General features: G+C 45.0%; 1 protein-coding gene across 5 annotated transcripts in view; it reads right to left on the bottom strand.

Moving 5' to 3' along the window:
• Positions 1–16634, bottom strand: part of rab36 (RAB36, member RAS oncogene family) — a 72079-nt gene that overhangs the window by 13544 nt on the left and 41901 nt on the right. For all 5 annotated transcript variants that reach the window (XR_011962945.1, XM_072587102.1, XM_072587101.1 and 2 more), the window contains one exon: positions 13845–13926. Coding sequence is in view for 4 of the 5 variants with exons in the window: in XM_072587102.1 (XP_072443203.1) it covers positions 13845–13926 (82 nt within the window). In the remaining variant the exon portion in view is untranslated. The remainder of the gene's footprint in view (positions 1–13844; positions 13927–16634) is intronic.

Genomic DNA, 16634 nt, shown 5'->3' with positions numbered 1-16634 from the left:
TCTTGTCGTCACTGCATGTGATTGGTTGAGGTAATTTCGGCTGCAACATCAGGAAACACCTCATCCTCCTGTTTATGCTCATATTATTTTCATTGCTACATCTTGCAGTCAAGGATAGGTGTTCGTGAAAATGAACATGCAGGTCGTAATGTGATTATCTCACACTTGTTCAATGTAATACGGGCAGTCTATCCACTAAACAGATGCTCTGTGATTTAACGGAGACATGCATTGGCACATTTCTCACTGGCACCATTTAAATGAACCTACAGTGCTTAAAACTAATTAGCAACTTGTAGATGAGAGGTGGAATTAACATACGATGATGCATCAAGGCACAAGTGCACTGCAGACAAGTTCAAGGAAAAGGATAGCAAGAAAGTGTGGTTGCACAAATCGGCCTGATGAAATGAGGTCAGATAAGAACTTCAATGTGCAAGATTAAAGAAAAAGACAATGTAATACTTTGGCAGGATTTCTAGTGTACAAAGTGTTTGCTTGTGATATCAAGTGAATGGTCATGAGCCTGGCAGGGATTTGGCACACAATTTTGGGCAGAGATTAAGCCATCCTGTCCAGCATGAATGTGGTGGCCAACTCTGTTTGTATATTTGTAGACCCAACCGTAAAATGACGGATGTTTCAGGTTACATTGCAGTGCGTGGAGTTTTCACCAAATATCCAACACTCAGGAAGCCATGCAAGCTCACTGTGTTGCCAATATAACTCTGGATATCAAAAGGGTCTTCCAGGCTCTTGCAGATTAGTGATCTTCCCTCCAGCGAATTACTAGGAATGGCAGTGAATCTATAGAACACAAGACTGTTGTTTTCATTTAGGAGAACAACATTTGTAGTCCCACCGCTCCCACTCATTCAGGGCCTGTGTCACTATCTATCCATCCATCAGCTCAGATACTGCACACTACTATGAGCTTTTGTAGTCTGAAGCAAGCCTTCTAGGTCCAGAAATGCTCCAGACTTGACCGACTCTTGGGAAATAAGGCAGGGCAGGTGACTGAGGTGTCAGTGGGGGAGCACTTTGGGGCCAGCGACCATAATTCTATTCGTTTTAAAATAGTGATGGAAAAGGATAGACCAGATCTAAAGGTTGAAGTTCTGCATTGGAGAAAAGCCAATTTTGATGGGATTAGGCAAGAACTTTTGAAAGCTGATTGGAGGCAGATGTTCGCAGGTAAAGGGACGGCTGGAAAATGGGAAGCCTTCAGAAATGAGATAACAAGAATCCAGAAAAAGTATATTCCTGTCAGGGTGAAAGGAAAGGCTGGTAGGTGTAGGGAATGCTGGATGACTACAGAAATTGAGGGTTTGGTTAAGAAAAAAATGGAAGCATATGTCAGGTACAGACAAGGTAGATCGAGTGAATCCTTAGAAGAGTATAAAGGAAGTAGGAGTATACTTAAGAGGGAAATCAGGAGGGCAAAAGGGGACATGAGGTAGCTTTGGCAAATAGAATTAAGGAGAATCCAAAGGGTTTTTACAAATATGTTAAGGACAAAAGGGTAATTAGGGAGAGAATAGGGCCCCTCAAAGATCAACAAGGCAGCCTTTGTGTGGAGCCCCAGAACACAGGGGAAATACTAAATGAATATTTTGCATCAGTATTTACTGTGGAAAAGGATATGGAAGATATAGACTGTAGGGAAATAGATGGTGACATCTTGCAAAATGTCCAGATTACAGAGGAGGAAGTGCTGGATGTCTTGAAACGGGTAAAGGTGGATAAATCCCCAGGACCTGATCAGGTGTACCTGAGAACTCTGTGGGAAGCTAGAGAAGTGATTGCTGGGCCTCTTGCTGTGATATTTGTATCATGGATAGTCACAAGTGAGGTGCCGGAAGACTGGAGGTTGGCTAACGTGGTGCCACTGTTTAAGAAGGGCGGTAAAGACAAACCAGGGAACTATAGACCGGTGAGTCTGACCTCAGTGGTGGGCATGTTGTTGGAGGGAATCCTGAGGGACAGGATGTACATGTATTTGGAAAGGCAAGGACTGATTCGGGACAGTCAACATGGCTTTATGCGTGGGAAATCATGACTCACAAACTTGATTGAGTTATTTGAAGAGGTGACAAAGAGGATTGAAGAGGGCAGAGCAGTAGATGTGATCTATATGGACTTCAGTAAGGCATTCAACAAGGTTCCCCATAGGAGACTGATTAGCAAGGTTAGAACTCATGTAGTACTGGGGGAACTAGCCATTTGGATACAGAACTGGCTCAAAGGTAGAAGACAGAGGGTGGTGGTGGAGGGTTGTTTTTCAGACTTGGAGGCCTGTGACCAGTGGAGAGCCACAAGGATCGGTGCTGGGTCCTCTACTTTTTGTCATTTACATAAATGATTTGGATGCGAGCAGAAGAGGTACAGTTAGTAAGTTTGCAGATGACACCAAAATGGGTGGTGTAGTGGACAGCGAAGAGGGTGACCTCAGATTAGAACAGGATCTGGACCAGATGAGCCAATGGGCTTAGACGAGGCAGATGGAGTTTAATTCGGATAAATGCGAGGTGCTGTATTTTGGGAAAGCAAATCTTAGCAGGACTTATACACTTAATGGTAAGGTCCTAGAGAGTGTTGCTGAACAAAGAGACCTTGGAGTGCAGGTTTATAGCTCCTTGAAAGTGGAGTCGCAGGTAGATAGGATAGTGAAGACGGCGTTTGGTATGCTTTCCTTTATTGGTCAGAGTATGGAGTACAGGGGTTGGGAGGTCATGTTGTGGGTGTACAGGACATTGGTTAGGCCACTGTTGGAATATTGCATGCAATTCTGGTCTCCTTCCTATCAGAAAGATGTTGTGAAACTTGAAAGGGTTCAGAAAAGATTTACAAGAATGTTGCCAGGGTTGGAGGATTTGAGTTATAGGGAGAGGCTGAACAGGCTGGGGCTGTTTTCCCTGGAGCGTCGGAGGCTGAGGGGTGAGCTTATAGAGGTTTACAAAATTATGAAGAGTATGGATAGGGTAAAGAGGCAAAGTCTTTTCCGTGGGGTCTGGGAGTCCAGAACTAGAGGGCATAGGTTTAGGGGGAGAGGGGAAAAATATAAAAGAGACCTAAGGGGTAACTTTTTCACGTAGAGGATGGTACGTGTATGGAATGAGCTGCCAGAGATGTGGTGGAGGCTGGTACAATTGCAACATTTAAGAGGCATTTGGATGGGTATATGAATAGGAAGGGTCTGGAGGGATATGGGCCAGGTGCTGGCAGGTGGGACTAGATTGGGTTGGGACATCTGGTCGGCATGGACCGAAGGGTCTGTTTCCATGCTGTACATTTCTGTGACTCTATGAGATCCTTCAATGAAAATTAGTAGTATTCCATTAGCCAAGCCATGAACACTGGGATAGTATCTTGTAAGTGTATTAAGACAAGTAAAGGCACACACAAGCAACAACTAAGAGAATGCCCAAGGGTGATAAGTTTAATTTTGAATTAAATATGGCATGGTTTATGTTTGGTTTCAGAATGTGTATTTTGTGATTTTTAAAATTCTTAACATTTTATCATTGTGACCAGCAAAAGAACAAAGAACAAAGGAAAAGTACAGCACAGGAACAGGCCCTTTAAGCCTGTGCCAATCATCAAAAACAAACCTTCTCCTCCCATTCGGTCTGTATCCCTCTATTCCCTCCCTATTCATGTAACCATTCAGATACCTCTTAAATGCTGGTAATGTGCCTGCTTCCACCACCTCTTCTGGCAGTGTATTCCAGGCTCCCACTACTCTCTGGGTGAAACACTTCCCTCATAAGTCTCCTTTAAACTTTCCCCTCACACCTTGAACCTGTGTCCCCTTGTGGGGTGCTTCAATGTTGGGAGAAAGTCTCTGACTATCCACCCTATCTCTGTCTCCCATAATGTTTTTGACCTCTATCAGGTCTCCTCTCAGCCACCGTCTTTCCAGTGAAAACAACCCTTGTCTCTAACCTTTCTCCGTAGTCAATGCTCCCAAGACCAGGTAATATCATGGTGAACCCTCACTGCACTCTCTCCAAAGCTTTCACGTCTTTCTGGTAGCGTGGTGACCAAAGCTGCACAGAATACTCCAAATGCAGCCTTACAAAGGTTATGTTTAGCTGCAATAGCGTTTGCCAACTCTTGTACTCCATGCACCTGCCAATGAAGGCAAGCATGCCATATGCCTTCTTAATCACCTGGGCCAACTGTGTTGCCACTTTTAGGGAGCTGCATGCCCAGATCTGTTCCTTGGGGTTCTGCCATTTACAGAATAATTCACATCTAAATTTGATCCTCCAAAATGCATCATCTTGCAGGTGTATGGATTAATTTCCATCTGCAATTTCTGTGACCAAGTTGCCGATCTATCTCTAGCCTGTTGTATCCTTTCACAATCATCAGCACTTTCAGCAACTCCACCAATCTTGGTATCATCTCCAAACTTACTAATCAGACCATCCACACCTTCCTTCAAACCACTTGTATATACTACAAACAACAGAGGCCCTAAGTGTGATTCCTCTGGAACATCATAGTTATCAGACTCCATTCTGAAAAACTACACTTCCACCTCCATCCTCTGTCTTTTATGACCAAGCTAGTTTTGTATCCATCTAGCCAGCCCACCTGAAATCCCATACAATTTTAGTTTTTGTACTAATCTGCCATGTGGGACTTTCTCAAATGCCTGACTAAAGTCCATGTAATCCACACCACTTATCTCATCAATTATCTTTGTCACCTCTTCAAAAAGATTCAATCAGGTTGGTGAGGCATGACCTTCCCCGTACAAAACCATGCTGCCTGTCACTAACTAGTCTATTTTCTTCCAAACGTTCATATGTCTAGTCCCTCAGTATCTTCTCCAAGAGCTTCCCCACCACAGACATCAGGCTCACCGGCCTATAATTTCCTGGATTACCCCTGCTTCCTTTCTTAAACAAGGGAACAACATTGGCTTGTCTCCAGTCCTCTGGAACCTTGTCTGTGGTCAAAGATGATGTGAAGATATCTGCTAATGCCCCAGCTATTTCTTCCCTTGCTGGAGGAGTGGAGAAGTTGCATTGCTGGTAAGGGAGAATACCACAGCTGTGCTGAAGGAAGGCATTATGGAGAACTTGAGCAGTGAAGCAATATCGGCAGAGCTCAGAAATAGGAAGGGTGTTGAAACAATGTTGGGGGTGTACTACAGACCTCCCAACAGTGAGCAGGAGGTAGAGGTATAAAAATGTAAACAGATTATGGAAAGATGTAGGAGCAACAGGGTGGTTTTAATTTTCCCAACATTGACTGAGATTCATTTAGTGTTAGAGGTCTAGATGGAGCAGAATTTGTAAGGAGCATCCAGGAGGGTTTTACAGGGCAGTATGTAAATAGTCCAACTCGGAAGGGGCCATGCTGGACCTGGTGTTAGGGAATGAGCCTGGCCAGGTGGTTGAAGTTTCAGTAGGGGATTACTTTGGGAATAGTGATCACAGTTCTGTAAGTTTTACAATACTCATGGACAAAGACAAGAGTGGTCCTAAAGGCAGAGTACTAAACTGGGGTAAGGCCAACTATAGCAAAATTCGGCAGGAGCTGGGGAATATGGATTGGGAGCAACTGTTTGAGAGTAAATCCACATTTGATATGTGGGAGGCTTTTAAAGAGAGGTTGATTAGAATGCAGGACAGACATGACCCTGTGAAAATGAGGGATAGAAATGGCAAAATTAGAAAACCATAGATGACTGGTGAAATTGTGAGACTAGTTAAGAGGAAAAAGGAAGCATACATAAAGTCTAGACGACTGAAAACAGATGAAGCTTTGGAAGAATATTGGGAAAGTAGAACCAAGCTGAAATGAGGAATTAAGAGGGCTAAAAAGTGTCATGAGATATCTTTAGCAAACTGGATTAAGAAAAATCCTAAAGCTTTTTATTCATACATAAAGGAGCAAGAGGGTATCTTGAGGAAGGGTTGGCCCATTCAAGGATGCATGGAGTCAGAGAAAATGAGTGAGATTCTTAATGAGTACTTTGCATCAGTATTCACAGAGGAGAGGGACACGATGAATGTTGAGGTTAGGGATAGATGTTTGATTACTCTAGGTCAAGTTGGCATAAGGAAGGAAGAAGTGTTGGGTATTCTAAAAAGCATTATGGGTAGACAAGTCCCCAGGTTTGAATGGGATCTATCCCAGGTTACTGAGGGAAGCAAGACAGGAAATAGCTGGGGCCTTAACAGATATCTTTGCAGCATCCTTGAACATGGGTGAGGTCCTGGAGGACTGGAGAATTGCTAATGTTGTCCCCATATTTAAGAAATGTAGCAGGGATAAACCAGGTAATTATAGACAAGTGGGCCTGACATCAATGGTAGGGAAGCTGCTGGAGAAGATACTGAGGGATAGGACCTATTTACATTTTGAAGAAATTTGGCTTATCAGGGAAGATCATGTCTTACCAACTGAATAGAATTTTTTGTGGAAGTGACCAAGTTGATTGATGAGGGAAGGGCTGTAGATACATGGACTTCAGTAAGGCTTTTGTTAAGGTTCCCCACAGTAGGCTGATGGAGAAAGTAAAGTTGCATGGGGTCAAGGGTGTACTAGCTAGATGGACAGAGTGTTGGCTGAGCAGCAGAAGACAGAGAGTAATTGTGCGAGGGAGTTTCTCAGAATGGAGGACTGACCAGTGGTGTTCCACAGGGATCAATGTTGTGACCACTGTTGTTTGTGATATACATTAATGATCAGGAGGAAGGTATAGGTGGTCTGATTAGCAAGTCTGCAGATGACACCAAGATTGGTGGAGTAGCAGATAGTGAAGGGCACTGTCAGAGAATGCAGCAGAATATAGATAGATTGGAGAGTCGGGTGCAGAAATGGCAGTTGGAATTCAATCCAGGCAAGTGTGAGGTGATGCATTTTGGAAGATCCGATTCAAGAATGAACTATTACGGTAAATGGAAAAGCCCCGAAGAAAATTGATGTACAGAGAGATCGGAGTGTTCAGGTCCATTGTACCCTGAAGGTGGCAACACAGGTCAATAAAGTGGTCAAGGAAGCATATGGCATGCTTTCCTTCATCGGATGGGGTACTGAGTAGAAGAGTTGGCAAGTCATGTTACAGTTGTATAGGACTTTGGCTCAGGCCACATTTGGAATACTGCACACCGTTCTGGTCGCCACATTACCAAAAGGATGTGAATGCTTTGGAGAGGGTGCAGAGGAGGTTCACTAAGATGTTGCCTGGTATGGAGGGCATTAGCTATGAAGAGAGGTTGAGTAGATTAGGATTTTTTCATTAAAAAGATAGAGGTTGAGGGGTGACCTGATTGAGGTCTACAAAATCATGAGTGGTATAGACAGGGTGGATAGCAAGAAGCTTTTTCCCAGATGGGGAGACTCAATTACTCGGGGCCACGAGTTCAAGGTGAGAGGGGAAATGTTTAAGGGATACATGGGTGGAAAATTCTTTACCCATAGGGTGGTGTGTGCCTGGAATGCATTATCAGCAGAGGAGGTGGAGGCAGGCATGATAGTGTCATTTAAGATGTATCTAGACAGATGCATGAACAGGCAGGGAGCAGAGGGATACAGATCCTTAGAAAATAAGCGACAGGTTTAGATAGAGGATCTGGATCAGTGCAGGCTTGGAGGGCCAAAGGGCCTGTTCCTGTCATGTAATTTCTTTTGTTCTTTGTTCTCTCGCAGCAACCTAGGCTGGATCCCATCTGGCCCTGGGGACCTATCAATCTTAATACAATTTAGGATACCCAAAACTTCCTCCTTCAATATATTCTCTGGATTATTTGCACTCATCCCTGACTTCAACATCAGTCATGTCCTTGGTGAATACTGATAAAAATTACTCATTAAGGACCTCTCCCACTTCCTGTCCGTCCTTTGTCCTCGAGTGGATTTACTCTTTTCCTTGCTACCCTTTTTTTCTAATATATGCATAGAAAGCCTCGGGATTCTCCTTGACCCAGTTTGCCAAAGCATTTCATGGTGTTATTTAGCCTTCTTAATTGTGCATTTAAGTTCCTTCCTAATTTCCCTGTAGTCCTCCAGGGCTTTGTCAGTTTGTAGCTGCCTAGCCCGATAATGTTTCCCTTTTCCTTTTGACTAAGCTTACAATTTTGCTGGACATCCGTAACAAGTGGCTTCAGTGAACATCTCTGGTCTGCATGCACCAAACAACCCCACCACCTTGGGGCCAACCACTTCAACTCTTCCTACAACTCACCCAAGGACGTGCAAATCCTGAGCCTCCTTCACCACCAAATCAAAGCCACCTGCCAACTGGAGGAAGAACGCCTCATCTTCAGAGGGAATGGTCTATGCAGAATGCAGATAGGGGAAGTTAGGGAAATATATTTTTGGTGATGAGGGTTCCTGAAGTTATGGTAACTAAGTCCAAAAGGCTCTCCTACTGAAACATCAATCACCTGTCCTGGCTCATTTCCTAATAGTGAGTCTAGTATGGTTGGATTGTCAACATACTGTTTCAAAAAGCCCTCCTGGACACATCTAACAAATTGCTCTCCATCCGAGCCTTTGGCTGTAAGGGAATTCCAGTCAATAAGAGGAAAGTTGAAGTCACCCACCACAACTACCCTGCTTTTCACACCTTTCCAGTATCTGACTACTCTGTCTCCCATGGGCAGTTGGGAGGGCTATAGAAAAACTCCCAACATTGTGGTTTCACCCTTCATGTTCCTGAGCTCCACCCATAAGGTCTTACAGCAAGATCCCTCCAATTGCATACTCCCTCAACACAACTGTGATGTGATCCTTAATCAGCAATACAACTCCCCCACCCCTTTTATTTCCCTTTCTGTCCCATCCAGAACAGCGATACCCTGGAATGTTAAGCTAGGAGAAAATGAGGCTGCAGACGCTGGAGAGTCAGAATCAAAAGGCATGGTGCTAGAAAGGCACAGCAGGTTAAGCAGCATCCCAGGAGCAGGAGAGTCGATGTTTCAGGCATAAGCCCTTCATCAGGAATATGTGGAGGGGGTCTGCCAGATAAATAGGGGGAGTGAGGGTGGGGCAGGGAAAGGTAGGTAGAAAGGTGATACGTGGTTGCAGGCAGGAGGTAATTGTGAAAGGTTGGTGGAGAGGATGGAGAAGATAGGTGGGAAGGAAGATGGACAGGTAGGACAGGTCAAGAGGGTATTGCCGAGTTGGAGCATTGGATCTGGGATGAGGTGGGGGGAGGAGAGATTTCGAAACTGGTGAAGTCAAGGTTGATGCCATGTGGCTGTTGGGTCCTGAGGCAGAAGATGAGGTATTCTTCCTCCAGTTGGCGAGTGGCTTTGATTTGGTGGTGGAGGAGGCCCTGGATTTGCACATCCTTGTGGGATTGTGAGGGAGAGTTGAAGTGGTTGGCCATAGGGCAGTGGGGTTGTTTGGTGCGTGCAGAATAGAGATGTTCTTTGAAACCACTCCGCAAGTTGGCATCCTGTCGCCCCAATGTAGAGAAGGCCACATCGAGAGCAACGTTTGCAGCAAATGAGGTGAGTGAATGTGCAGGAAAATATCTGCTGGATTTGAAATGATCCTTTGTCCAAGGCCAGACATGAAAGAGCTATGGGTGCAGGCTTTACACTGCATGCAGTGGCAGGGGAAAGTGCTGGGTTTAGAGGGTGGGTTAGTTGCAGGAGTTGTGGTCCTAACGAGGGAGCCACAGAGGGAAAGGTCTCTGCAGAATGCAGATCGGGGAGGGAAATTTATTTTTGGTGTTGGGGTCTAACAGTAGGTGACAAAAATGTTGGAGGATAATGCACTGTATCTGGAGATTAGTGGGGTGGAAAGTGAGGACCAGCAGGGTTCTATTCTTGTTGCGGCTGGAAGGATGAGGTTCAAGGGCAGAGGTGTGGCAAGTGGAGGAAATGCGATTGAGGCCATTGTTGATCTTGTGGGAGGGGAAATTGCAGTCCTTGAAATAGGAGGACACCTGGAATTGCTATAGTGGAATTGCTCCTCTCAGAAGAAAATATGGCAAAGACAGAGGAATTAGGAGTAAGGGATCATGTTTTTTAATAGGAGATGGGGTGGGTGGAGGTGTAGTCAAGGTAGCTGTTTGAAATAGATATCCGCATTGAGTTAGTCACCGGAGACAGAGATGGAGAGGTCCTGGAAGGGGAGGGGGGTGTCGGAGATGGTCCACGTGAACTTGAGGTCAGGGCAGAAAGTGTTGGTAAAGTTGATGAACTGCTCAACCTCCTTGCGGGAGCACGAGGTGGCACCAATATAGTCAATGTGGTGGAGAAAAAGGTGGGAATGGTGCCAGTGTAATTCCAGAAGAGGGACTGTTCCATTGGCTGGGGCCAATGTGGTGTCCATGGCTTCCTCTCTGGTCTGGAGGAAGAGAGAGGATTCGAAGGAGAAGTTGTTGAGGGTGAGGACTGGTTCCACCAATTGAATGAGGGCATCAGTGGAGGGGGACTGGTTGGGTCAGCCGGAGGGGAAGAAACGGAGGGCTTGTAGGCCTTCGCCACGAGGGATTTTGGTGTATAGGGACTGAATTTTCATTGTGAAGAGGAGGTATTGGGGGCCAGGGAATTGGAAGCCTTGGAGGATGTGGAGAGTGTGGGTAGTGTCCCAGACATATGTGGGGAGTGTCCCAGACATATGTGGGGAGTTCATGGACCTAGGGGGACAGGACAGAGTCGAGATATGAGGAGATGAGTTCAGTGGGGCAGGAGCAGGCGGAGACAAACATTTGGGGGGGCAGTCAGGTTTGTGGATTTTTGTAAGCGGTAGAACTAGGCGGAGTTGGAAGCTATGAGGTTGGAGGCTGTGGATGGGAGATCCCTTGAGGTGATGAGGTTGTGGATAGTTTGGGAGATGATGGTTTGGTGATGAAAGGTGGGGGTCATGGTCAAGGGGACCTTAGGAAGAGGTGTCAGCAAGTTGGCATCTGGCTTCAGCAAGATAGAAGTCGCTGTTCCATTCTACTACTGTACTCCACCTTGTCAGCTGGTTTAATGGTGAGGTTGGGGTTCGAGTGGAGGGCTGCGCGTTGCAAGGGTAAGAGGTTTGAGTGGGTGAGGGGGGTGGACAGTTTGAGGCGGTCAATGTCGCGATGGCAGTTGGAGATAAAGAGGTCAAGGGAGTGTAAGGGGCCAGGATGGGATGTCCAAAAGGAGGGAGTATGTTGGATTCAGGACAAGGGGGTCTTTGGAGGGTGGGTGCGAGTCACAATTGAAAAGTAAGGGCAGAGGCAGAGGCAGCAGAAGAACACTTCAATATCACAGCGCATACAGAATTCGTTGACATGGGGGCAGAATGAGATGAAGGTAAGACCCTTACTGAGGACTGACCATTCATCCTCAGTGAAGGAGAGGTCTCAGGAGGATAGGAATGGTAAACTGCCAGTCCTGTCCCTCCTTTAACCATGTCTACATAATGGCAATAATATAATTCCATGCAGTAATTCATGCTCTTAGTTCATCTGTCTTACTGCAAAGAACTGGCACTGAAACAACAGGTTGAATAACCTTCTGTGCTGTAGCCATTTTGATTTGTGTTATATAAACTGGCTTAACTGTATGAAAAATCTAATTGTTGGAGTTTCTTTTGAGAAATTCTTGAATACACAGTTATTTCTGGATAGTATGGAGGCATGAATTCTCTTGGATGTTCACACTGAACATATGAATGACAGGGCAAAACAAGAAAATTTCAAGAATTAAAAGCAGAAGTTGCAAAAGAAAGGTCACTCTTGGGGAAAGTGCAACATTGATCAGCAGCCAAAATAGCACAGGCAGTGGGTACATTGAAAATTTTAGGAACAGAACAATAGTTAATCAACTTATTTTAAAAATTTAGAAAATACAAAATGTAACTGCCATAAATGTTACTAATGGCTGTAAATTTATTATTTAAACACTTTATTTTACTATGTATATTACGTTTAAGTCTGTAGGAAACTAGAGACTTGGCATGTGGCCTCTTGTGAACAGGTGGTAAACAGAAGTTGAAGGTAAAGTTGTGAGAAAAAGTGGAAATTCTTAATTAAAGAATGGAAGGATAAAGCCAATAGTAAGTGGAAAAATATCTTATGGTCCAGTTGGAGGAATAATGCATGTGATACAGGATAGAGGAATGGTCAGCAGATGGAACTCCCAAAAGCTGGGAGATGTTAAAAGCTGCGTGTGAATGGGTGGATGGGAGACGAAAAAGGGAACAGGGGAAACACTGTATGGACACGAAGGCTGAGGAAGATAAAAAAAGGTTTAAAGCAACAGCACTGTAAGAAGAATCTAAGTTTGACTTGGGATCCCAAGCCTATGTCTGGTGTACCGACAGTATTTGAGGAAAGGGATGACACTGATAGGGATGAGGAATGGGGATTTTATCCCAGATACCCACTGAACTCTGAACATCTCCTGGTAGTCCCTGCACACCCCAGATTCTAAACTTCCCTTTTACTCTGAAGATGAAGGGTCTGGTATCGTCACTGGGTTCATGGGGTTGAGGTGTGGCCACAGGTTTTATACCTCTTGCAGTGGCAAGGGAAGTTGCTGGGAGTGGAAGGTGGGTTGATGGGAGGTGTAGATCGAATGGGGGAGTTGAGGAAGAAAGGGTCTCTGTGGAATGCTGATAAGGGTGGGAATGGAAATATATCTCTGGTGGGGAGGTCTGGCTGTAGGTGGCGGAAATGGTGGAGGATGATGCATTGTATCCAGAGATTGGTGGGGTGGAAGGTGAGGACCAGGGGGTTTCTATCCTTGTTACGGTTGGAGGGTTGTCATTCAAGGGCAGAGATGCGGGAAGTGGAGGAGATGTGCTGGAGGGCATTGTTGACCACTTGGGAGGGAAAATTGAAGTAGGAGGCTGTCTGTAATGTTCTGGAGTGAAATTGCTCCTCTTGGGAGCAGATACTGTACAGGCAGAGGAATTTGGGAGTAAGGGATAGCATATTTACCGGGAGGGGAAGGGGGTTTGGTATATAGTCCAGGTAGCTGTGGGAGTCTGTCTTGAAGTAGATGTCTGTGTTCAGTTGGTCGCCGGAAATGGAGAAGGACAGGTCGAGGGAGGGGAGGGAGGTGTTCGACATGGTCCAGGTGAACTTGAGCTCAGGGTGGAAGGTGTTTGTGAAGTTGAAGTTGATGAACTGTTCAACCTCCTCATGGGAGCACGAGGTGGCACCGAGACAGTCATTAATGTAGCAGAGGAAAAGGTGGGGAATAGTGCTGGTGTAACTGTGGAAAATGGGCTGTTTCATGTACCCAACAAAGAGGCAGGCATAGCTGGGCCCATGAGGGTACCTCTGACTACCTCTTTGGTCAGTAGGAAGTGGGAGGATTCGAAGGAGAAGTTGTTGAGGGTGAGGACCAGTTCAGCCAATTTAATGTGTGTTGGTGGAGGGGTACTGGTTGGGTTGGCAGGATAGGAAGAAACTGAGGGCTTGGAGACGTTCGTCATGGCGGATGGACGTCCATCGTGAAGATGAGGCATTGGGGGCTGGGGAACCAAATGTCATGGAGGAGGTGGAGGGTGTGGGTGGTCTCCCAAATGTATATGGGGAGTTCCTGGACCAAAGTGGACAGGACGGTGTCAAGGCATGAGGAGATAAGTTTGGTGGTGCAGGAGCAGGCGGAAACGTTGGGTTGACTGGGGTAGTCAGTTTTGTGAATTTTAGTTCAGAAGGAGAACCGGGTGGTGTGGGGTACTGGGACTATGAGGCTGTGTATGGGATATCCCCTGGGGTGATGAGGTTGTGGATGGTCTGGGAGATAGTGGTTTGGTGATGGGAGATTAGGTCATGCTTGAGGGGGCGGTAGGAGGAGGTGTCCATGAGTCGGCGAGGGCTTCAGTGGTGTACAGGTCCATTTGCCAAACTACAATTTACAATGGAAATTATTATTACTCACCAAAACGTCTTTCTTGCAGCCAACAAGAAATATGGTACTTAAACCCTGTTCATTTTCCATTCGTGCATCCTCTAGCCACTGTCTGCAGCAAAAAAGAATATTGTTATCTTTTAGAAAATATTAAAGGGAGTAGCCAAAATTGCAGGTATCAGGAATTTAAGTTACCCTGTATATTGAAAAGTCATGGGTTATATACTTATTCTCACTGCAAAATTAAAGACTGAGTTATTGTAATTGACAATCTTCAGGTAATGATGGCTGGGGGTGGGGCAAACTTATTCACTTCATAATGGAAGTTGAAGAAGTCAGAAGTAAGAAATCAAATGAAGACAATGTGCAGAGACTGACTGCAAATATTTCAGTTTATATTTAAGTGGGTTCACACAGCACTACTGCATGTTTTTACAGAGTCATAGAGATGTTCAGCATGGAAACAGACCCTTCGGTCCAACCCGTCCATGCCGACCAGATATCCCAACCCAATCTAGCCCCACCTGCCAGTACCCGGCCCATATCCTTCCAAATCCTTCCTATTCATATGCCCACCCAAATGCCTCTTAAATGTTGCAATTGTACCAGCCTCCACCACATCCTCTGGCAGCTCATTCCATACACGTACCACCCTCTACGTGAAAGGGTTGCCCCTTAGGTCTCTTTTATATTTTTCCCCTCTCCCCCTAAACCTATGCCCTCTAGTTCTGGACTCCCCGACCCCAGGGAAAAGACTTTGTCTATTTATCCTATCCATTTCCCTCATAATTTTGTAAACCTCTATAAGGTCACCCCTCAGCCTCCGACGCTCCAGGGAAAACAGCCCCAGCCTGTTCAGCCTCTCCCTATAACTCAAATCCTCCAACCCTGGCAACATCCTTGTAAATTTTTTCTGAACCCTTTCAAGTTTCACAACATCTTTCTGATAGGAAGGAGACCAGAATTGCCTGCAATATTCCAACAGTGGCCTAACCAATGTCCTGTACACCCACAACGTGATCTCCCAACTCCATACTCAATACTCTGACCAATAAAGGAAAGCATACCAAACGCCGCCTTCACTATCCTATCTACCTGCGACTCCACTTTCAAGGAGCTATGAACCTGCACTCCAAGGTCTCTTTGATCAGCAACACTCTCTCGGACCTTACCATTAAGTGTATAACTTCTGCTAAGATTTACTTTCCCAAAATGCAGCACCTCAGATTTATCTGAATTAAGCTCCAATAGCCATTTCTCAGCCCATTGGCCCATCTGGTCCAGATCCTGTTTTAATCTGAGGTCACCCTCTTCGCTGTCCACTACACCTCCAATTTTGGTGTCATCTACAAACTTACTAACTGTACCTCTTATGCTCGCATCCAAATCATTTATGTAAATGACAAAAAGTAGAGGACCCAGCACCGATCCTTGTGGTACTCCACTGGTCACAGGCCTCCAGTCTGAAAAACAACCCTCCACCACCACACTCTATCTTCTATCTTTGAGCTAGTTCTGTATCCAAATGGCTAGTTCTCCCTTTATTCCACGAGTTCTAACCTTGCTAACCAGTCTCCCATGGGGAACCTTGTCGTACACTTTACTGAAGTCCATCTTGATCACATCTACTGCTCTGCCCTCATCAATCTTCTTTGTTACTTCTTCAAAAAAACTCAATCAAGTTTGTGAGACATGATTTCTCACGCTCAAAGCCATGTTGACTATCCCAAATCACTCCTTGCCTTTCCAAATTCATGTACATCCTGTCCCTCAGGATTTTCTCCAACAACTTGCCCACCACCGAGGTCAGGCTCACCGGTCTATAGTTCCCTGGCTTGTCTTTACCGCCCTTCTTCAACAGTGGCACCACGTTTGCCAACCTCCAGTCATCCGGCACCTCACCTGTGACTATCAATGATAAAAGTATCTCAGCAAGAGGCCCAGCAATCACTTCTCTAGCTTCCCACAGAGTTCTCAGGTACACCTGATCAAGTCCTGGGGATTTATCCACCTTTACCCATTTCAAGACATCCAGCACCTCCTCCTCTGTAATCTGGACATTTTGCATGATGTCACCATCTATTTCCCTACAGTCTATATCTTCCATATCCTTTTCCACAGTAAATACTGATGCAAAATATTCATTTAGTATCTCCCCCTTTTTCTGTGGTTTCACTCAAAGGCTGTGGTTTCACTCATGTCACTCTACAGGTGACCCTAATATACTATACACACACACACACTCTCTCTCTCTCTCACACACACACACACACACACACAGATCTAAGGAGTGAATTTGCATTTGCAGAATTGTATTTGAAGATACATTCTACTCTACTCAGAAAGCACACAATCTGCAGGCAGTCAATCCATGTAACATTTTATAAGTTCCTACTTTGGAAATTGAACCAGTCTATTGGGATACAGAGAAGCTCTAACCTCTCACCTTTAATGCATTGTCTGAGCTGAGATGTCACCTTTTTATAAAATCTTAAGTTATCTTGAGAATATGATTTAAAAGAAGTTCTGGGATTTACATATTAATGAACTGAAACCTGCAACCCATTCTCAAAAGCTGAAAGTCTTAACAGCAATCTAGGTTTGTTCAATATATTGTTTCAGTTGCATGACAAGGTAATCTTTTGCTATAAATTCTGTGTCTTATGATCCTGCTCCACAGCTACCTGATGAAAGTGAAAGCTAGTGCGTACTTTTAAATAAACCTGTTGGACGACAGCCTGGTGTTGTGTGATTTTTAACTGTGTATAAAGTATAAGCTAATAAAGTCACTTATTAGTTTGTACATGAATAAAGCAGATT

The sequence above is a fragment of the Chiloscyllium punctatum genome, chromosome 17, assembly GCF_047496795.1.
Source record: "Chiloscyllium punctatum isolate Juve2018m chromosome 17, sChiPun1.3, whole genome shotgun sequence".
NCBI lineage: Eukaryota > Metazoa > Chordata > Chondrichthyes > Orectolobiformes > Hemiscylliidae > Chiloscyllium > Chiloscyllium punctatum.
Note: the sequence above shows the minus strand (reverse complement) of the source record. Positions and strands in the feature narration are given on the sequence as shown.